The following is a 22,509-nucleotide window of genomic DNA, read 5'->3' as shown; positions in this document are numbered from 1 at the left end:
TCCACATCCGGATGCTTTAAAACGAACATGGCAAAGGCGCGTTTCTAGCAGGTTTCCTTTGCTCTGAACCCGGATGTTTGCGTCAGACACGGCGATACGATTGCATCAGTGTAACATGAGTTTATTTATAGAAACTTGCAATCAGTTATAATGTAGCACATGAGGATATGAAGTTTTGCAGCCGCTCGAACACTTAGAAAACTGATTTCATGGGTGATCAAGGGTTCGTGCCTTTCTAATTCAATTCTACTTGGACCGCTTTTTAATAGGAGTATACTCTGTTGTAGTGTTCTACGTTTAACTTTTAATGGTTTCCCTGAAAGCACGACCGAAGAACCCGTAAGGCATCTAAAAGAGCGAAGCTGTCATTATGCCGGGGAATTGAATCGGCCCTCGCAATGGCGCTCTTGATTTACTTTCATTTGCCTTCTGATGGGATCACTAGGACAGTAAACCATAGCAACTCAAATCTCAACTTTAACAGACTTCCAAAGCATCCGTCATTCGTCGATTGTCGTACTGGCGTCGATTTAAAGACTGGTTCAAATTGAAGTCTGTTTTTTTAAGTGTTTATTTTTGTGCCTGATAAAGATGACAGACACTGTTTTGCATCGTTTTTTTAAATTTTCTTATGGAGCCGTTGTCTATCTGTCCATCAGGTTGTCCATCTGTCTGGCCGTCTGTCCGAGAGTCTCGTTAGCACGATATGTCCAGATCGAGAGGTTGAATGTTTATAGGCTTTATATGGGATTATCGTTGTAACCAGAAGACGAACTGATTACGTTTTGGAATTGATCCAAGCATGGTCAAGGAGAAGTCACGGAGAAACGAAATAGTTTTTCTTCTGTAAAATATATTTTAAGGGTATTTCAGGCATACAGATTAGCAACAAGAAGGACTAGACTCGGTAGCGGAGGCGTCCTCGTCGACGCCGTTGTCTCAAGCCCTTCTTGTTTCTGTTTGTTTTATTTGTCTTTGTCGGCATTTCTGTCCCCAGCACTTTTCAGAAGTTACTGGTTTAGATGCTGTGCAGGTCTGACAGATGGACATGGAGTCTGTTTTGATTTTCAGTGGCAGGACAATACATTTAAAAAAAAAAAAAAAAAAAAAAAAAAAAAAAGCTTGACTTTAAGCAGGCCGTGTGTGATTGTGTACATGTGGTATGTGTTTTGTCTACAGATTAATTTTAAATTCATTCAATGAATGAACGATGCTAAATATAAATTGTAAAAGCATAATAATAATAATAATAATAATAATAATAATAATAATAATAATAATAATAACAATAATACATTTATTTTATAACATAAGACATGAATGAAGCCTCATACTTTTCCTGTGTTGCAATTCAGGGAGGATTTATTATTATTATTATTAATAATAATAATATTAATAATAATAATAATAATAATAATAATAATAATAATAATAATAATCAGAAGAAGAAGAAAAACTGGGCTTGTATATAGAACTTTTTTTAATGGAGCAAAAATCCCCAGAAAAATAGAACAATATTTAAGGCAAATATTTATGTAGCATATAATAGCCCTTCATCAAAGCTACGTAGAACCATGACATGTGAATAAATCTGCGTCTGCCTGATGAATCAGTTCCACCGCATCAAACTGAGCTGTGATTTAAGTGAAAACAACGTATCAGTTTCTGCAAGTTCACGCCCACTAGTCCCTTATTTACATGTCATATGCATAGATCACGCCCTATTGTGCCCTCATATACAGAGAATTTACATCAAACACACCCTAATTTATGCAATAGCTGCAGTAGTGAATCAATAAAAGGAAAGCGGTCACAGCAGGGCTGTAGCCGAATCCAAAGGAAATAGTCAAGGGAAAAATACATTCCTGTAAAGTTAGGGGAAATTAAAGGTGCTCTTATTGCTATGCTCAAAAATGCATGAAATGAACATTGGAAATTAAGCAGTTATAGGATTTTTTTTTTAACAACACATTGTAACTCAAGCTCAGGATTGAATGGGAGACCTTGGAGCTGTATAATATTTTACAAATATTTAATAAATAATAATTATGATCATCTCACAGTGCAAGCTTGATTTTATTCAGCAGTATTTCAGAGTGCATTATGCTGATTATGATATTGCAATGCCAGTAAGTTTGAAAGAGACACATTTTCCTTCCCCACGCATAAGCCCAGGTCTGTGAAATCCTGTTCTATCCATGTGGACGTGGGAAAAGCAAGGCAGGTGTTGGGGGAACATCATTTGAAAACCAATTTGCAAAGCACAAAATGGTTCAGTTTCATATCTTTGAACATTAGGTTAGCCGTGTTTTGTTATGTTTTGGATTTGATCACAATTAAAGCGTGAGTTAATGGGTTTAATGAGTTCTGGTTTCAAACTGCGTACGCTTTTGCAACCATACACACTTATCTCTATTCCTTTGTCCCTGCTTTGCACTCTTTATTACGCTCTCTCTCTCTCTCTCTCTCTCTCTCTCTCTCTCTCTCTCTCTCTCTCTCAATGTCTCTGTCTCTCTCTCTCTCTCTCTCTCTCTCTCTCTCTCTCTCTCTCTCTCTCTCTCTCTCTCTCTCAATGTCTCTCTCTCTCTCTCAATGTCTCTGTCTGTGTGTCTCTCTGTCTCTCTCTCGCGCTCTCTCTCTCTTTCTCAATGTCTCTGTCTGTGTGTCTCTCTCTCTCTCTCGCTCTCTGGCTCGCTCTCTCTTTCTCAATATCTCTGTCTGTCTCTCTCTCTCTCTCTCTCTCTCTCTCTCGCTCTCTCTCAATGTCTCTGTCTGTCTCTCTCTCTCTCTCTCTCTCTCGCTCTCTCTCTCTCTAGCTGCCATCAGTTGGGATGAGACCACTTAGTAGGGATCAGAATAGAAGTAGTGGTTTGTTCATAGTGTCATGTTTTGTTTTGTTTTTACAGGAAATATAAGTATGGTACACTAAAATTTCTAAAATGGCTTAATCTGAGTTTTCCAATAAACTGGGCTGGTTTTTATTTATATCAGAGGTAGGTTTGCATGTGTTTGTGTCCTAACTATGACTGAGTCAGCTGGATTACACCTAACACAGAGCTACAAATAAGTGCAATCCATCCACCATGCACGAAGTGTGTCTTTTTCCGCAAACAATGGCAGAGATAAGGTAATCCTCTCACCGCTATGGATCCTGCAAAGTCTTCTCAATAGCAGCCTTTGACATTTCCTCTTATTTTTTTTCCCAGGGTCCAATCAATTCATCGGGAGAATGCAGGATTTCAGATTTTATCCCCAGACTTTGACTAACAGGTCAGTGGATTGACATCCAGGCATCAATCTGGAAAGATTTCCATATAAGAGACTAGTCATGTTGAATAAACTTATTCAGAAGGGTTTTCTGTGCATATTTGATTATTTGTTTGATTATTTGTTCACAGCTAGACCACTTAATTAGCTTTTCAGAATTTTACCTTCTTTAGGTATATTGCCATATACATCAGAACATGTACATGTGGTAATAGGATGAAACCCAAAAAATATATTTTTTTTAATAGCTAGTATTGGTAACGTTTCATGTTTTTTCATTTTTGTTTTTTCACGTGTCTGTACGAGCTAGGGAGATTGAGGAGGTATATTCCGCGAAAGTCCCTCCCCTTCATGCCCAGGCGTCATGCCGCTGCCCCTCCAGTCACCCAAGAGTGCACCCTGTAGTGGAAAGGTACTGCATCCCAAATGGTGCTGACGACACCACCACCAACCGCATGCTCCGTCTCCACCCGCACGCCCACCCGCTGAACTACATCAACGATAATGACATCGGCACCACCTGGGTGTCCTCTGTTTTCTCCAGCCCGGAGGAACTAGACCAAGGGGTTTCCATCACCATAGACCTGGAGAGCGGACAGTACCAGGTAGCGCATCAACCACACCAAAATTATGTAATAGTTGGAAATGTATAACATTCGTGGGGAAATAATTGCTCAGTCAGTGTTGACGAAATTTCTTGCTATTAATATTTCATTAGGTCATTTAAACATTTTTAAAACTTCCTCTGTTGCCGTCTTACAAAGTGTGTAAGCACTCTTCTCTGTTTTGATGAAGATGTCACATTGACTACGTTTACATACGCATCGATATTCCGATATTAATCGGAATCGGGCGGTATTCTAATTAGTGATGTAAACGCCGCAGTCCAATTGCCCGATTCAGATTGAGACGATTTTCTGATTCCTGCCTGTTTTACTCGGAAATTTGTTGCATGTAAAACACCTTTTTCAGAAAATCCACTGAAATGAGATGCACGCGCATGCTCGGTCCACAAGGAATTGTGGGTTGGAACGGCAGCATCTTGAATCTCCCGGGAAATAACAGCGGGAAAAGAAAAGCACACGTGTAGATCGGCATACTTGCAACAACCATGTACTGTATACAGGAATATTCCGATGCCTGTACGCATATAAACATTGTATTCGGAATATGGTTGCAACACAAATATAGACCTTAAACAGAATCTGATGTGCATGTAAATATCGTCACTGTGATAAACAGTGTCTGAATTGCCTAGGCGTATGGCTGTTTCGCTGCGGCATGTAGCTATCTACCAGCGTGATTCAATTGTGAGAAAAGCGCACTTTAAAAGCTGCCACGGTTTTAGACACCGTTGGGCAGCATGATCTTTGCAGATACAAAGCTAAGGCGAGGTTAGAAAGTGACCTACTGTGAGCTGTTGGATTTTCTGTATTCACTTTTTGAAATCCTGCATATTATCTGAAAATGTAATTGCTGTTATTACTCTTGTTACATTTATAACCTGAATTAAATCATTTCCACTTTGTTTTGGGGGAATAACTGAAATCTGGGCTGACTTTTTAGATATAGGATAGAGATTTTGAGACGGACCGTACTGATTTCTAGCACTCTTCTAGCGCAGATATTTAATTTCTCTGTCCTAATTACCAGAAAGTTTCAAAGTTCAACTGCCAGACTGCATTATTAAGCAAAGCCCCTATCCCTGAAGCCTTCCAGTCTCTAGCCTGTTAGCCTATGCTCTGACCCTGCTTTCTTTTAACTTGAACAATCATTCATTTCTCTTGGCTACTGCTAATGTTTGTTTGTTTGTTTGTTTGTTTTTTAAAACATGTGTCTTGCAGGAAAAAATACAAATGTTTAGCTAGATGATTTTATATGGCTTGATTTTGACAGCAGTGGTGGGCATTTTCTCGTAAACCCCATCCTTCCCTAGCTGAGAGCAGCACTCCTAGAAGAGTTGCTCAAATCTTATAGCTGGATACTTCAAGGCTTGTGTGTTTGTCTCGGCTCCCTGAATGGTTTTTACTTTGCAAATCCGGAGGCTTGGGACCCTTTCGGCTGTTCAAACAAACAACCAGATGCTAAGTTCTTTAAGTGTGTGTGTGTATGTGTGTGTGTATGTGTGTGTGTGTGTGTGTGTGTGTGTGTGTGTGTGTGTGTGTGTGTGTGTGTGTGTATGTCCAAGTTCCCTAGTCATCCATGTGGCTAAGCCGTGAAGAAAAAGAGGTCCAGCAGAAAAGCACTAGTGGATTTTAGAGTAGCTCTATGGCACAGCCTCTCAGCAGATAAAACACACCGGCGCAGCTTTTTGAAGTGTCCACTTAGTCAAAGCTGGCACCAGCTCTTCCACACAAAAAAAAGTCTCTCAGAAAAAGCTATAGAGAGAGACAGAGACAGGGAGAAGGACGAGGGGGGTTAAAGTGGGCAACGATCGGCTTCAAGCTGTTCTTCACAGCAGCAGCACCCGTGAAGTCGGCCGAGCGTGGACTGTGGTGGTGCTGATAATAGATAATCCATTGCTGTTTAGTATTTCATGCATATTCCTCCTTGTCTTGGAATTTAACACGCTCTCTTTCTGCAGGTTTTCTATGTGATTCTCCAGTTCCGGAGTTTGCAGCCTGAAGCGGTGCGTATTCAAAGGAAGACCAGCAGCACCTCCGTATGGAGAGACTGGCAGTACCTAGCCAAGAACTGCAGCCTGTTTGGGATGGAGGATAACGGACCTCTGGTGAACCCGGACTCTGTCAACTGCCTCCAGTTCCCCAGGTACCACTCTCATCATTCCCAGAAGCTCAATACAGTGCTGTAAAGTGTTTTAGAATGGACAGATGCTTTAGAAAGCATCTGTAGTAGTTAAGCTGCATCAATCACAAGGTTAAATCGACAATGTGGCCAAACATATGCGGACACCTGACGGTCAGATTCCCTTCATTGTGGTCCATAAAGAAGAACTTTTACTTCATTATTTTTGGGATGGATTGGAATGCCGACTGCGCACCGAGGCCTCTTCACCCGACACCAGAGCCCAACCTCACTAATGCGCTTGTCGCTGAATGGACACACATCCCCACAGCTACATTCCAAAATTTAGTGGAAAGTCTTCCCAGAAGAATGGAGTCTGTTACAGCAGCAAAGGGAGCCCAACTCCATATCAGTTCAGCTCATGGTTTTGGAATGGCATGTTGAAAAGCACATATAGCAGTGTGATAGTCAGGTGTCCACATACATTTAGCCATATAGTGTATGCGCTGTCGATTGTGGGCCAGTGCAGCCTAGTAGCTTTGGTACAGTAGGATACGAGCTGTTACAGCGTCTGGACAAATCTGGTGGAGTTGGCTTCATTCCAGCTGTGACACTCTCAAGCTTGTTAAATCAAGTGACGCTGAGGTATTGTGTACACACTCAAACACACAGACAGTGAATTAAAATCAGTATCTCCTCGGCTGTGTCACAAATGCTTTTTCCAACATAATTTTTGTTTTTATTTATATTACATTTAAAGGATGGCACATGGTGCAGGAGGTAGTGTTGCCACCTTACAGCTCCAGGGTCTTGGCTTCGATCTGGTAGGCGGATTGGCTACTCTAAATTGTCCCGTGTGTGTGTGTGTGTGTGTGTGTGTGTGTGTGTGTGTGTGTGTGTGTGTGTGTGTGTGTGTGGCATGTGTGATGCCATGGGTGCATTCCTGCAAGCCGTGTTCCTTGATCACTTACTGAAGAATGATGGATGGTTAGATGGATGGATGAATGGAGAGATGGATAGATAGATGGATGGAAGGATGGGTGGATGGATGTAAGGATGGATGGATGTAAGGATGAATGGATGGATGGATGGATGTAAGGATGTACGGAAGGATTGATGGATGGATGGATCTAAGGATGAATGGATGGATGTAAGGATGGATTCGTGGATGGATGGATGGATGGGTTGATGGATGGATGTAAGGATGGATGGATGGATGGGTGTAAGGATGGATGGATGGATGGGTGGATGGATGGATGGATGTAAGGATGGATTGATGGATGGAAGGATGAATGGTACCTTTTAAAATCTAAGGGGAATGCAACAGTTTCTTTTGGTAGTCCTGTCAAGGAGGAATAAGCAGAGAGAAACACAGAGAAAAGCGAAATGCTTATTTGGCATAGATATTTTTGTATTGTGTTAAAATTTTGCTGCCCTCTGGCAGTGAAGCAAAATAAAAAAAGATCATCTGAAGAGAAGAGATCATGTGGAGGATAAGGAGGAGAAAATCAGGCAGAGAGAGCTGACGGTTGGAGAGCCAGTCCGGTCCTGTCCTGGTTAAGTCTATAAGCATTAGGAGTCAGGCACAAAAAGCAGCGGAGCAGTTGTGTTAGGAGTAATGCTGAATAATGCAGGTGGGGAGTCATGTCCTGTCTGATGACTTGAGATAGTCCTCAGTGAAGAACCAAAAGTCCAGGGAGTGGAGATAGATCTGATCCAACTCCTCTTATAACGCTAACTCCTAACCCTAACCCACATTGTACACTGTACAACACGAGACAACACACTTAACACACTCATCCAGCCTGAAACACACCGAGTTGTCTCCACCCACTTTGCTTGACTTTACCAAGGTAAGAGGAGCTAGATCAGGTCAGACTCCACCCTATGGCCTTTTTTCTTCTGCAGCGAGGGGTACTTGGATGACTCCGATAGCTCACACACAGACATTAAAAATGTTATTGATAAATATAATGCTTCTTCATACGGAATTCAGCTTCTTTTAGTCATTTCTTTGGTCATTTAAATGTTAGTTTGTTGAAGTAAAGGGTTTTTTTGTTAGAAGGAAAGTCATCTTTAATGCACAATCTGACACAAGTGCATGCATTTCAGTGATTTCCATTGAAAGGTAGACAATGAGAGAGAGAGAAAAGCATGAAAACTTACGTGTTAGACTTTGGGTACACATTCATCCATGCAGACAGGTGACGAATTAAAGGAAAAAGCACAAGCCACCAGGACAGCTTCACTGCAGCTTGGCACGGCTTCTACAAGTCTCTGGAGCTGGAGGGATGAAAGCGGTTCTTCTGAAAGATATTCCCTCAATAGGTGTTTTAGTTATAGTCGTGGAGAACGCTGTGGAACACATCACTCCACAACTCCATGGTGTTCAGCTGGCTTCAGATCTGGTTATTGTGAAGGCCATAGCATATGATTTATAGTAATATATAAAAAGTCTACACAAAGAATGAACTTACAATTACCAAATTGCATAAGTATGCACACCCTTTAACCCCTTAAAATTGCCATAGGACTCTGAGCAGCCTGTTTTGTCAATTTTGGAGGGACATCCTGTTCTTGGTAACGTCACTGTGGTGCCCCATTTTCTCCACTTGATGATGGTGGCCTTCACGGTGTTCCATGGTACACCTAATGTTTTGGAAATTCTTTTGTACCCCCTCTCCTGATCGATATATTTCGACAATGTGATCTCATACATGCTTTGTGAGCTCTTTGTGGAACTCTTTGTGGAACTTCTGCAGTCAGATGAAACCTAGGTGATGTCAAGAAAACCCTACAGAAACAGCTGATCTTTATTTGGAAGTTAATCAGAATCACTTCCTCGATTGCAGGTGTATGATAATTACCTTTGAACATGAGTTTTATCCTGATCGTTATCCTGAGCACAGTCACATGCTCCATTATAAAAGGTTGTGTACACTTAAGCAACCAGATTATTGCACGTTTCTCTCCGTCGTCTCGCTCTGAAATTCTTTCCCTGCCCCAAATGGGACCAGTATTAAAGACCAGTACTATATTCATCTATAATAATCAACAATATCTAACCAGTCAGAATTGGATATTCTGCATTGCCGTGGTTTGTTGTTTATATGATATGGTAAATATGGGTGTTTTGACGTTTTCATCACTCTGTGTCTTTTCTCCTCAGCGATATCCCGTACACTAACCGCAACATCACATTCAGCATGTTAACCCCAGAGCCGAACCTGCGACCAGGCTACAACAACTTCTACAACAGCTCCACCTTGCAGGAGTTCGTGAGAGCCACGCATGTGCGCATCCTCCTGCAGGGCCAGTACCACACCCGCGCGCCTCGCGTGCCCTTTCGCCACCGCTACTACGCCGTGGACGAGATCACCATCAGCGGCAGGTTAGAATCAGCTTCCCTTCCCGTAGTGTTCATCAGACTTAATTACACCGCCAGCCCGTCCTAATTTCACCCCTTTCAACACATTATTACTAATTTGCTACTTATATTCGACACAGTTATGGAGAAAATGCATTAATTAGAGATTGTTACGCGTGCGAAATGCGGCGTATCTCCAGCCGCAGATCTTTCGTTGTCTTCCAGTCTTTTTCATTTGCATTCGCAAAAGCATTTTGACAACTCGCAGAATTAACAACATACTGTGAGTAAGGTGTACACAGCCTCCAGGTGTTGATAATAAATGTGTAATTGTCACATTTAAAATGTGTAGTTAAGCAGTGAGTCACTTCAGTCGTTTGAAGTGCTGTTAGAGAAGAGAAGAGATTGGTCTGTTGTGGGATATTCCATTCCTTTTTTGTCAATCCACCTGCAGAAACATGGTATTTCTGCACTGCCTATGGTAATTATCTCATTATGCAGGCTGTGTGTGTGTGTGTGTGTGTGTGTGTGTGTGTGTGTGTGTGTGTGTGTGTGTAGACGCAGCTTTAATTAAGAGGTAGTTAAATCGGCACTGGAGAAATTGAGATTTAGAGACGGTGAAACCTCATCGTCCTTTGACATTCAGAGGTACATCTCTTTCTCTCTCTTTCTTTTTTTTACCGCTTTATACTCTCTTTTTTCCGCTTTGCTCTCCGTCTTGTCTGAGGTGTCACGACAGCTTACGCAGACCAAGCAAAGGCATAGAGAGAGAGAGGGAGAGAGTGAGAGAGTAAACAGTGGTGGATTCCCCTTTGAGGGGTTGTGGTGGGGGTCTAAAATGTGTGTAAATTTTGCCTTTGTGCTGTTCTGACAGGGTGTCAAGCTGCATCTGCGAACATTAGCGTCAGCTTTGTACTCACACAGTAATAACCTCCAGCCATAATGACAGCCCTCTCTCTGCCTCTCGCCTGTCTGCGCTCTCGGCTTTTGTTTGTCTGTTGTGTTTACCGGTCTGATGGAGGTGAAGGGTTCTCCTTTTGAATGCGGCCTGCCGGAGACGATGAATAACGGCCCATTGAGGATGAATAATTAAAGGCATGACCTGAAGGTGCCTGCTCTGTCTGATGGAGACCTGTCAGCTCCTGTGTTGAACATTACAGCACGTCAATGGTATTTCCACTGGCATTTATAAATGTTGAATGGGAAGTCCTATTACTCATGCACATAGAGATATAATGGAGAAGGAAGAAGAGGGAAAGCCGGGGATGTAAAAATGATGAGCGTGTGAGGAAGGCAGGAGCAGGTGCGTGAGAGAGGGAGAGTGATGGGACACGTCTGTTTGGGTAAAGAGAAAGGCTGAGTCGGGTTAATGCCGAGATGGACTTAAATGTGAGCGCTGCTTGTCCTCTAGTGTTTGTTTACATTCTTTTTGTTTTGGTTCATGTCTTGTCTCGTCATTGGTTGTCTCCCTAATGTGTCCTTGGTTAGTTTGTGTATTTATAGCCCTCGTGTTTCCTTGTTCGTCGCAAAGTATACGCTCTGGGTGTCATTATGCCAGTCATTACCAGTCCTTGATTTATTGTTCGCGTCCCTGGGATCTAGTTCCTGTTATTCATGTTGTTGCTCTTGCCTGCACTTGTCTACGTTGTTTGCACATTTTTTGACCACGTTTTTGGATTACGTCTTTGTCCTGTTTGCCACGATTAATGAAACAATTGATTCTTGCGTCCTCGACTGTTTCTTAACAGTGAAGTTATACGTGGGTAGAAAGGAAAGCTCACACTGTGACTCCCACCCTTCACACACGTACAGGTTTCCGTAACGACCATACTGTATGTTGGATGTTGCTTAATACTTAAAAACATGACAAATCTGTCAAATGGCTTTTTTTTTATCGAACGCTATAAGTTTAATGCAATTATTATACTGAAAATTCAATTCAGTTTTAGTTGTATGATGCTTTTTTTTTAAATGGATACGATCACAAATCAGGGATGTAGATTTATGTCTAGAAAATGCTACTACAATCCTGAAAGCAGAGAGCTATAGCCTGCATTGGAAAGATGCACACCTGATGGTTTGACGTAGGCATGCATTATTACTGATACTGGCATCGGGTATCAGTCCAATACCATGCTCATTTACTGGTCCTTGTAAAAGATGCCTCAATCCGGACAACGGATTCCCGGGCAAACTTACAAATGTATGGATTTCACTGTGGTAGAAAACAGCTTGACTGCTAGATTTTACCCTTGCTTTCTTATTCTTATTCTGTTTTATTGAGTTTTCATTTCAACATAAAAAATAACAACAGTACAGAACCAAGAGAAACCAAACACCCCAACCATCCCACCTACGGTAGACTCCAAGGATATGGACATAAACCAAAAAACATACAGAAGTTTATAAAGAAGAGAGAAATGTCGACATGCTATCGAAAGCAGCATGCCATATGTCACACCCCTTCTTCATCTCCCTGCGCTGGCTTCCTGTAGACGCCCGTATCAAATTCAAGGCCTTGATGCTTGCGTATAAGACCTTGTCTGGAACAGCACCTATAAAACGTATAAGTATTGTCTTCTCTGACGGCGAGGAATTCCGATACAGTGAAAACAAACACGTATTTTACTTACAATAATGTCCACATGACAATACTGGCGCAGGAAACAGACACTGCTTCACCATTGGTGCTTGGGCCCGCCAATCACTGCTTGCTGCTATATTAATACTTTCCAAACACTGCAAACATAATCAGTCCACACAAAAAAACAATCGTATCAGCGCATTCCTAATTTAAAGTCTTAACTAGCTTGCTTTTTCTCAACATAGGTGTGAATGCCATGGCCATGCGGCCAGCTGCGACACCACTGTGAAGCCATACCGCTGCATCTGCCTTCCTGAGAGTCACACACATGGAGATAACGTGAGTCGTTTTTTTTTTTTTTTTTTTTTAATTAACCACATCCCCTTAATAACATGCAAGAGTTCCCTGTAATGAACAGCACCTTCCAAAACGGGCCTTAATGGATTGATCAGGGAAGGAGAGGGGAGAGAGTGAGCACCGCATGCATATCCCATTTCCTGAAAGAGAGCACGGGGGATACTGGGGAGAATGAGAGAGGTAGGGAGAGGATGGAAGGCGAGGAGGAAGTGGTTTTGTGGGCAGCAGAGCTCTAATCGCGCTGTCCCATCAGCCCCCGGGTGTCTTACTGATGAGTCCAGCCGAGGTAATTATATCTCTAGGAAAGCTCTGATGACACACGTTGCCACTGCTCACACTTTCACTAGTGCACCATTTTACACACACACACACACACACACACACACCCATGACCAGGTTATAGAGGTCTAATAACATCAGCCAAATATTCAAATTGCTCTTTGACAAAAATATTAATTGAGTTACTGTTTGCATAGCTCACAATTCTGAAAACGAGATATTTGTGAAGAAATGATGTTAGAGGTTCTTACTTTTCAGACATGACTGAGTTTTAGCATTACTGACTCGAGCAGAAAGATTCTGTTCTAAAGAGCTAAAGAAAAAAAATTGGGATTCATCAACTGTGTGAATGCACATTTATTGTAAGTCACGATAATTTACGTTATCGGCGTTATGACCTCCATCATTTTTGCTGACCTCGATATCGCCCGTCGTGTTTACATGCATGTTTGTTTACATAAGAATGAACGTCACCAACATTTAAGCCGTACGTTCTGCTTCTTTCCTCTTTCTCATCCGCTCTAGGGCCATCGGTGTTAAAATTCAAATAATCTCTCAAATAAACTTCAAATATCCTTCGAATTTACGGTCAAAAAATGCACGTTCGAATGCGACAACTGTGTGCATTCGAATTTAAGATGCGTAGCAAGCACTAGCGCTGATTTGAATTCAAACGTACTGTTGAAAAAAATGATATAAACAACAAACAATGTTATGAAAGAAATCTAGAAAGAATGTTTTTTCTAAGAGTGTTTCAAATAATTCAGTCGTAGTCAGTGATGTCAGGGATTGAGCCGCTTAAGCTGCGTGAGCTGAAGCTGAACAGTGAATGAACAGCGGTAAACTCGAACACTTCACTAGCAGGTTAATTAACTCACCCGAACGCATCCTATACACATATGCGATTAATCAGACATATACACGAAATGCACAAGTGAACTTGAATTTAAGTAAGGCGCCAGGTAGAACCGTGTCACGGTGTGAATACACTGTTTGTATATGTAGTTCTCGTGACAGGCTGAAGTGTAAGCGTTACACCCACGATTAACCAACATGTTAAAGAAACTTGTTCTGGAGCTGAAATGTTGATTAGGATCAGTAACATTAAGTTAATTAAGCTGTGCTGTGTATTATTTTTATATGTTTTTGTCATTTTGTTATGTGACAAGTTTAATTTTGATCACCAGCAAAAGCATGTTACTAGTTAGCTGTATGTTTAAAAGGAAAACCTTGGGATTTCTAAAACTGAATTCATTTTGCTTTAACCGCACCAAGAATGCACTTAAGATATTGGTGTTAGGGAAACCCGAAAGTCTTGCTTCACAGATATCTGTTGCGCATTGGAATTGGGAATTGGATAGGTTGGGCCATGTGTAAAAATATGACATCCAACATTCCCAATTTCTCTCTAAAATGTGCCTGAAGCCAAAAACATATTAAAATGTTGAAAACACTTGGACTTGCACAGGTATTTCATTCTTGCGCCTCCTTCCCCTCGCCCACTCAGGTCTCGTCTCGAGTGTGACTTATAACTGATGGTCGAAATGCATTAGTTATGGTTTTGGGAGTGTGTGTCTGCTCAGAGTGTACAAATAAGAAATCCGTCCTGTCCCTAAAACACGATGTCTGCAGACGCCTCAATGTGAGCGAACACAGTGAGAGACGTCGCATTCTGTAACACACTGTATGTCTACAGTATTTGAGCATAAACACAAACATTTTGTATTTAAGGGTAAGCACAATCAAAATGCTGTCTTAAACCAACACATTTCCCTTTGCACATTTTTCACAAATCTAAAGGATTTTTATTTTAAAAAATTGTAATAAATTCGATATTTTGCATTGAATGGTCCAAACACACAATTTACACAAAGATCTCTGTGAGGCAGATTTAATAATATCATTTGTTTTATTAATAGTTTTATATTATGAATTTTATGTTATTAAACATAAAACATTCAGAATCCAGATGCACATTTCATCGCCTAAGACAGGTTTCTAATACAGGTTTCTTTCATATTTTTTTATTTCTACTGGGCAAAGCATGCACTAATATGGGGTATACAGTGCTCTTATGTTATACAGTATGTCATGACTGTTTACAGTGCATTCCAGAAATATTGGCATGCTTTTTTGATTTGAGTGAAATTGATAATGTATAAAACATGCATTATAGCCAATCATTCAAACTGCACCAAGTGCTAATAGAACTACAATATCATGCGTAGTCAGATTAACCCGAAACTTTCGGGGTGGATCTCTGATGCATTAGGGTTGTTTTGTGACTGGATCAGCAACCTTAAGTACCAGGATATTTGACACCACAACCTGGTTGCCTCTGCCAGGAGGTTCATACTTGACCATAGATAGTGTTTAAAAAAAAAACATTCGACTCATTTGGTTGAAAACTCTAAGACAATATTGACACTCTTATATGGTATGATATAGCTTAATGTTAATCTGTAGCAGTATAAAACTATAAGCAAATTAATGTTTGAATTTCAATGTATTTTTTTTTAAGGAATTCATCAGCTCTAATCCAGAGCTGTCAAAGCTTTGGCAGCACAAATCATCTACTTTATTAGCATAAGGACATGTGAGCAAGTGTGACTACAGTCCAAACAAATTGGACTTACAGTCAGTTATATTTTGAGTGTGTGCAGAGTTTGCATGTTCTCCCTGTGCTTTGGGGGTTTTCTCCGGGTACCCCGGTTTCCTCCCCAAGTCCAAAGACGTGCATTGTAGGCTGATTGGCATGTCCAAAAGTGTCCATAGGGTATGTATGGGTGTCTGAATGTGTGTGTGATTGTGCCCTGTTATGAATTGGTACCCCGTCCAGGGTGTCCTCTGCCTTGTGCCCCATGTCTCCTGGGACAGGCTCCAGGTTCCTCGCGACCCTGTAAAGATAAGCGGTACAGAAAATGATCAAATGGATGGACGTTTAAAAATCTGATTTAAGATGTATACTGTGAGAACAAGCCTGAGTGTGAGCGTTTATCTCTCCATACATTTCACATTTCTGAGAATTTTTGTTTTTACAATGTTAACATTCCAACTTAATTTTCGACTATTTGAATACACCTCTATTGAGAGACAGCATGTTTGCTATGTGGACATGCCGACACACAGGCAGTGAGTCCCGTATTAAACTTTTAAACCTGATGTTTGGTGATTTGAATTATTCAGGAGCGCCCATGCATAATTCACGGCGGGCCGCTGCTTTCTCTCCACGCCGTTGTTGCGTTTACAGGAACAAACCGGGGACGCATGTAACACAGCTACTGGAAAGAGGGTTTGTGTGTGTGAGAGTTAGTGATAAACACCAGACCCGAAATACCCACAGACCCGAACAGCTGGCTCTGAGATGGGATTGGGGTGTACCCTGAAGCAATCTGCCGTGTGTGTGTGTGTGTGTGTGTGTGTGTGTGTGTGTGTGTGTGTGTGTGTGCGCATGTGCAAACACACTGTATTTAAATAGGCCATACTGCAGAGCAGTAGTGAGAGTGACAGTGGTGTCGGTGTCTTATTTCTGTATGACACTGATTGGCCGAGGCCATCTAATCTTTCAGGAATAAAGAACTTTGATAGTATTATGTCAGCTAGGAGATATTGTTTTTTTAGTTCTTTCACATTTTTAAAACATTCTATAGGAAGTTAAGGTTAACACGTTATTATGGATTCATGTGAAGTTACAGCATATGTTGTTAGAACCACAAATAACTTTTTATTAGAGCCCGTTTTGCAGGCCGTGCTTATTATGTGCTTGTTAAACGTTCTATAAAGGGTTTGCATTGACGTGATTTTCCACGCCCCCCTCGGCCGGACTGAGTGGCAAGACATCCAGCAAAATGGCTGGTTTTACTAGGGGAAGCTGCGAGAATGCTAGTATAACTAACAATTATCAGCGTACATTAAAGGCAGCTGGACTCGACAGTGACCCTTACAACTTGCCTAAGAATCTGCGGTCCACGGGCATTGGCATGTGGCCAGAAATCGATTTTCCTGACATTTATATGTACCTGATTTTAAGCAAAGCCTGAAGGCATACAAAAGCCCTGACACTTGGTCCTACTTCAAGGCGGGATTTGTTGAAGAAATTAAAGTTACAAGAACACCAATAAACATTCTGGTTGTATGTGGACATGCATGTACAAATATTTTTATTTTATTCCATAATTTTATCTGGTAACCCGTAAGCTAGCTAGTCCTAGTTTGTTTGTAGCTAACACTGCTTCCATTTACTAACATTATATATTAGTGAAGATAAAACAGTCAGAGAATGAATGAGCTCCCGTTATTCATCAATGGAAATAGGCAGCGTTTAAAAAGAAATATGTAGCAAATTATTCATCATTGTACAACATGAATATCACGTGTCAAAAGAACTTACACTTACACTGCTCGACTTAGTAAAAAAAAAATTTTAAAAAAGAGTGAATGGTTTTTTGGCATGCTGCAAAAAGATAGCTCCGAATTCTTGTAGCACAATCGATCGCACAACAGCTTTTTCCCATTTTAGATGTGTTTTTTCTGTGTTTTTGCAGAATTCACGCTGTAACACTAATGCCGCTCAGTCTTTTTCACTCAGTGGGTGTGATTTCACATGCATACCCTCTATTCCAACAGTATGGCATTAATATGGAGTTGGTCCCCCTTTGCTGCCGTCACTCTTCTGGGAAGCCATTTGTTCTCATTCGGACACTAGAGCATTAGTGAGGTCAGGCACTGACGTCTGGCAAAACACCTGGCATGAAGTCTGTGTTCCCATTCATCATAAAGGTGTTCAGTGGGGTTGAGGTCAAAACTCTGGACAGGCCATTTGTGTTCACACCAACCTTGGTAAACTATGTCTTTATAGAGCTTGCTTTGTGCACAGGGTTACTGTCATGCTACAACATGTTTGGTTCCCTTAGTTCCAGTGAATGGAAATTGTAATGCTACAGCATACAAAGACACCCAAACAATTGTGTGCTTCCAAATTTGGAAGGAAGGCCCACATACCTGTATGTTCAGGCATCCACGTACTTTTGGCCAAATAGTGTATCTGATTTCCCTGAGAACCTTTTGAAGTGTGTTACATGTGAGATATACTATATTGAAGTCTGATCTACAATGGTGCTTGAAAGATTGTGAACCCTTTAGAATTTTCTGTATTTCAGCATAAGTGACCAAAAAGTCCTAAAAGTAGACAATGAAAACCCAATTAAACAAATGAGACAAAAATATTATCATTTATTTATTGAGGAAAATGATCCAATATTGGTTGACCACTCCTGGGAAGGGTAACAGTGGCGTTAAATTTCCTCCTTTTATACACAATCTATCTGACTGTGCATTGGCGGAGTCCAAACTCTTTAGAGATGGTTCTGTAACCTTTTCCAGCCTGATGAGCATCAACAGCTCTTTTTCTGAGGTCCTCAGAAATCTCCTTTGTTCGTGCCATGATACACTTCCACAAACGTGGATCGTTTTGATTATCAGACTTTGATTGAAAACACCAGACTCTAATGTCACCTTCAAATTATCTGCTAATCCTGGGGGTTCACGTACTTTTGCCACTCACAGATGTATAATATTGTGTAATATTTTTGTCTCATCTTTTTAATTGGGTTCTCTTTGTTTATTTTTTTGGACTTGAAAATCTGATGATATTTTAGGTCATATTTATGCAGCTCCAGTGAAAATTCTACAACCAACTTTCAAGCACCAGTGTGCAAATAGGACATTCCTACACATGCTTAGTACATCTGCTAGGAAATGTAAATGGGAAGGCCTGTCTGTCTATATGATATTCAGCTCTAGATCAAGTGGACATGAATAATGAATATTTAATTTCTCTATTCCGTTGAATGCTGAACTAGGAGTAATGAATTCCGATCTAATCCTCACAATTTCTTTGGTGACATTAAAGCAGCCGAAGTCACCTGACACATGCCAGAACAATCAGTGATCTCTCTTAATGGCCAAACTTATCCAGAGTCATGCACATGCTTTCATAGAGCTAAAGTCCAACTGTGTACCTCTTCAGCATGCTTTCACACATAGACATAGGATCTGATTCACTTTATCCTTCTGAACTTTAGATAAATGTTATGAGAGGAACATAAAGAAGTATAAAATGTCAGTGTGTTGGTATGCAGACACCGGCATTGTTCTACACTCACCGTGGCCTTATCCAAAACATTGATACGTAGTGGCGATGGCACTCTACTGGCTAAAGCAGAGCATTTGGAGGCAGGCATAAGGTTGAGCGCAGGAGCGTGAAATTAGCCATGGTATTCATGCAGGCCTTTCACACAGAATCAGAACACACTCCAGTTCAATCCAAGCATTCTCGCTTGCACTTCATTCATATCTAATGGAAAACACGGGTTCATTCTGTTACGGAGATTTACTTTATGTTCCGACGCTAACAATAATACTAATACTGAATCAGAATCTTTCCATTTACTGCTCACCATTAGCACTGATTGAAGAATTCAATACTATGAAGCTTTATGGATGACCCTTGAATTATATTTTATGAATTATCAAGCCATGATAATCATTTCATTTAGGCTTCAGTTAGGATATAATACACAAAAAGGACTCCCTCCTTTATTTCACTATTCTACTTTCATTGATCTTTTTATCTATCCCACTCTTTACAGCAAAATAAGTTGTTGATGGTGTGTAATAAATGAGCAAATGAACTACATATCTGAGACAATATCTGTTTGGTTGCCATTGGTATTTCTAAGAAAAGTGATTTATATACAGGTTTTTGAAGTTAGGCTCGATTTTGTGTTGCGATTTCAAAGTATTAATTGAGCAGAAAGCGGTGACTGGTGGGCCCAAGCACCAAGGGTGCAGCAGTGTCTGTTTCATGAGCCAGTATTGGCAGGTGGACATTTTATGACACACCACTGAACGTACACACTGTCAAACCGGATAAGTTCATTTAACTCAAAAAATTTGAGGAAACTAATTACCTCAAAATTTTGAAGTTGATAAATCAATTTCTTTAAGCCAAATACACTTAAAAATTCATTTTAAATTACAACGTTTGAGGTAAATTTTTGTTATATTTAAGTGTATTTGGCTTAAAGTAATTGATTTATCAACTTAAAAAAATTTTAGGTCATTAACTTCCTCACATTTTTTGAGTTAAATGAACTATCCGGTTTTACAGTGCATGTGAACTTTGCACCACATTGATGTATAGTGGAATTTCATTTCATTTTGTGCGGCATAAGTCCTTAATTGATTGCCTCCCCATGGCAACACCATTTACAATATCAAAAATTCCTTTGCAGTTTAGCATCGTGGACATCTTGACATCCGATGAACAAATTTGCTTTTAATCTGATGAATACCGTAGAAGGAGTATTTAAAAGTATGTTACAAAAAAGAAAAGAAAGGAAATCCCAAATCATGCAGGGTGGAGTTAATGGACATGTTTGTGAAATTTGTTTGTCTTAAGATGAGCCATATTTCTACCAAATTGAATGCATATTGGTGAAACTGGAGGCCCAACGTTATTTTAAAAAATGTTGATGGGAGTGTTATTGAGCGCAGATCCAAGCTTTTGGTGGAACCTGATGACCACCATTTCTAATATGTGTGTGAAGTTTCAAACCCTTGGGGCTTTGATCCTAAATATGCCCAATTTAACAGCATGTCAACAGTTGATATTTGCAACTTTCTTGAGCATCGGATTAAACTGAATCATGAAGTTGTTTGTTCAGCAGGGCAATACTACTTCGATATGCTTGTAATTCAGTGAAGAACAGTTTATTTTGCTCACTGATTGAACCAGTGAGCTTAGAGTGAAAATGTGGTTAGAATTTAAAATTTTAATATACTGATTGTCGCACATGCCTGACAGAAAAGTACAGAAAAGCCTAAAGTAGTACACATAGTTCACTCATCCACACGTAGGGGCGATTCAGAATCACCGACCAGCCTACTGGCAGGTTTTTAGGAGTTAGGAGGACACCAGAAAACCTAGAACAAACCCAAGCAGAACCGAAATCCACTAATATTGGCACCCTTGGTAAATATGAACAAAGAAGGCTGTGAAAAATTGTCTTTATTGTTGAACCTTTTGATCTTTTGTTAAAAAAAAAAAAAATTCACACAATACTCTGCTCTCATGAATATCAATTTCAATTGCAAACACAACACAGGTTTATCCAAAAAAATATATCGTGGTTAAATATGTGTGCCACAATTATTGGCACCTCTATGAATTCATATGAGAAAAATATATTTGAAGTATATTCCTATTGATATTTTACATTTTTTAGTACACCTGGGTGACTAGGAACAGGAAGTTGTTCAACCATGACTTCCTCTTTCACAGGGATATAAATAGGAGGTAACACATAGGCCAATTTCCCTTAATCAATCATAAGAATGGGTAAGACCAAGGAATATAGCTGTGGTGTGCGGCAAAAGGTTGTTGAGCTTCACAAAATGGGAAGTGGCTATGAGAAAATAGCACAAGCATTGAAAATGCTCATTTCCACCATCAGGGCAATAATTAAGAAGTTCCAGTCAACTGGACATGTTATGAATTAACCTGGAATTGGACGTGTGTCTATATCGTCTCAACGCACTGTGACTACTTATTAAGACTACTATTAAGACTACTATATACTACTTATTAAGACTACTATTTAATGGAACATAATTATAAGCATGGTCTACATAACAGCACTGATATTTCCTTAAGCTCTTAAACACTGTGTGTGGTATAAATACCTAAACCCCAGGGGTATATGCCCACTTGTCAGGTTCATGGTGTGTATAAAAAGCTGTAGAAGCAGGTGGTCTGTGAATGGTTTGAGTGGCCAAAAAATCTCCAAGGATCACAGCTGGAGAATTGCAGAAGTTAGTTGCGTCTTGGGGTCAGAAAATCTCCAAAACTACAATCCGAAGTCACCTACATCACAACAAGTTGTTTGGAAGGGTTTCAGGAAAAAAGCCTCTACTCTCATCCAAAAACAAACTTGAGCGTCTTCAGTTTGCCAGACACTACTGGAACTTCAAATGGGATTGGGTTCTTTGGTCAGATGAAACCAAAATAGAGCTTTTTGGTTATAAACACCAGTGGTGGTTTTGGCACACAGAGAAGGAGCCATAACTTCTGAAGTAGTATCTTTGATTATAAACCATATACTGTACATATACTGCCATAAACTATATTATATTACATATTAATTTGTTTCACATGACTGTTACAGCTCTTATTGTGTGTTAGTTGTTTTTCCTGCAATAACACAAACCTTTTCGTAACCGCATATGGAACATATGTATACATTAATCATACTCTGCGTTCGGTTAGTCCTGGTTGGTCTCTTTGAGATTTATTTTTCTTTTATCCATAAAAAAGACAAATCTTTTAACTGAGTAAACTTATTAAGACTACTATTTAATGGAACATAATTATAAGCATGGTCTACATAACAGCACTGATATTTCCTTAAGCTCTTAAACACTGTGTGTGGTATAAATACCTAAACCCCAGGGGTATATGCCCACTTGTCAGGTTCATGGTGTGTATAAAAAGCTGTAGAAGCAGGTGGTCTGTGAATGGTTTGAGTGGCCAAAAAATCTCCAAGGATCACAGCTGGAGAATTGCAGAAGTTAGTTGCGTCTTGGGGTCAGAAAATCTCCAAAACTACAATCCGAAGTCACCTACATCACAACAAGTTGTTTGGAAGGGTTTCAGGAAAAAAGCCTCTACTCTCATCCAAAAACAAACTTGAGCGTCTTCAGTTTGCCAGACACTACTGGAACTTCAAATGGGATTGGGTTCTTTGGTCAGATGAAACCAAAATAGAGCTTTTTGGTTATAAACACCAGTGGTGGTTTTGGCACACAGAGAAGGAGCCATAACTTCTGAAGTAGTATCTTTGATTATAAA

The 22,509-nt window shown here is 40.3% G+C and overlaps 1 protein-coding gene across 1 annotated transcript in view; it reads left to right on the top strand.

The window, feature by feature from the left end:
* The window catches only part of ush2a (Usher syndrome 2A (autosomal recessive, mild)), a 233,866-nt gene that overhangs the window by 22,421 nt on the left and 188,936 nt on the right, over positions 1-22,509 (top strand). The window contains exons 4-8 of the mRNA XM_053682619.1: positions 3,207-3,270; positions 3,578-3,872; positions 5,852-6,036; positions 9,182-9,403; positions 12,209-12,302. Coding sequence (XP_053538594.1) covers positions 3,207-3,270; positions 3,578-3,872; positions 5,852-6,036; positions 9,182-9,403; positions 12,209-12,302 — 860 coding nt within the window. The remainder of the gene's footprint in view (positions 1-3,206; positions 3,271-3,577; positions 3,873-5,851; positions 6,037-9,181; positions 9,404-12,208; positions 12,303-22,509) is intronic.

The sequence above is a fragment of the Ictalurus punctatus genome, chromosome 9 (assembly GCF_001660625.3).
Source record: "Ictalurus punctatus breed USDA103 chromosome 9, Coco_2.0, whole genome shotgun sequence".
In the NCBI taxonomy this organism is placed as follows: domain Eukaryota; kingdom Metazoa; phylum Chordata; class Actinopteri; order Siluriformes; family Ictaluridae; genus Ictalurus; species Ictalurus punctatus.
Note: the sequence above shows the minus strand (reverse complement) of the source record. Positions and strands in the feature narration are given on the sequence as shown.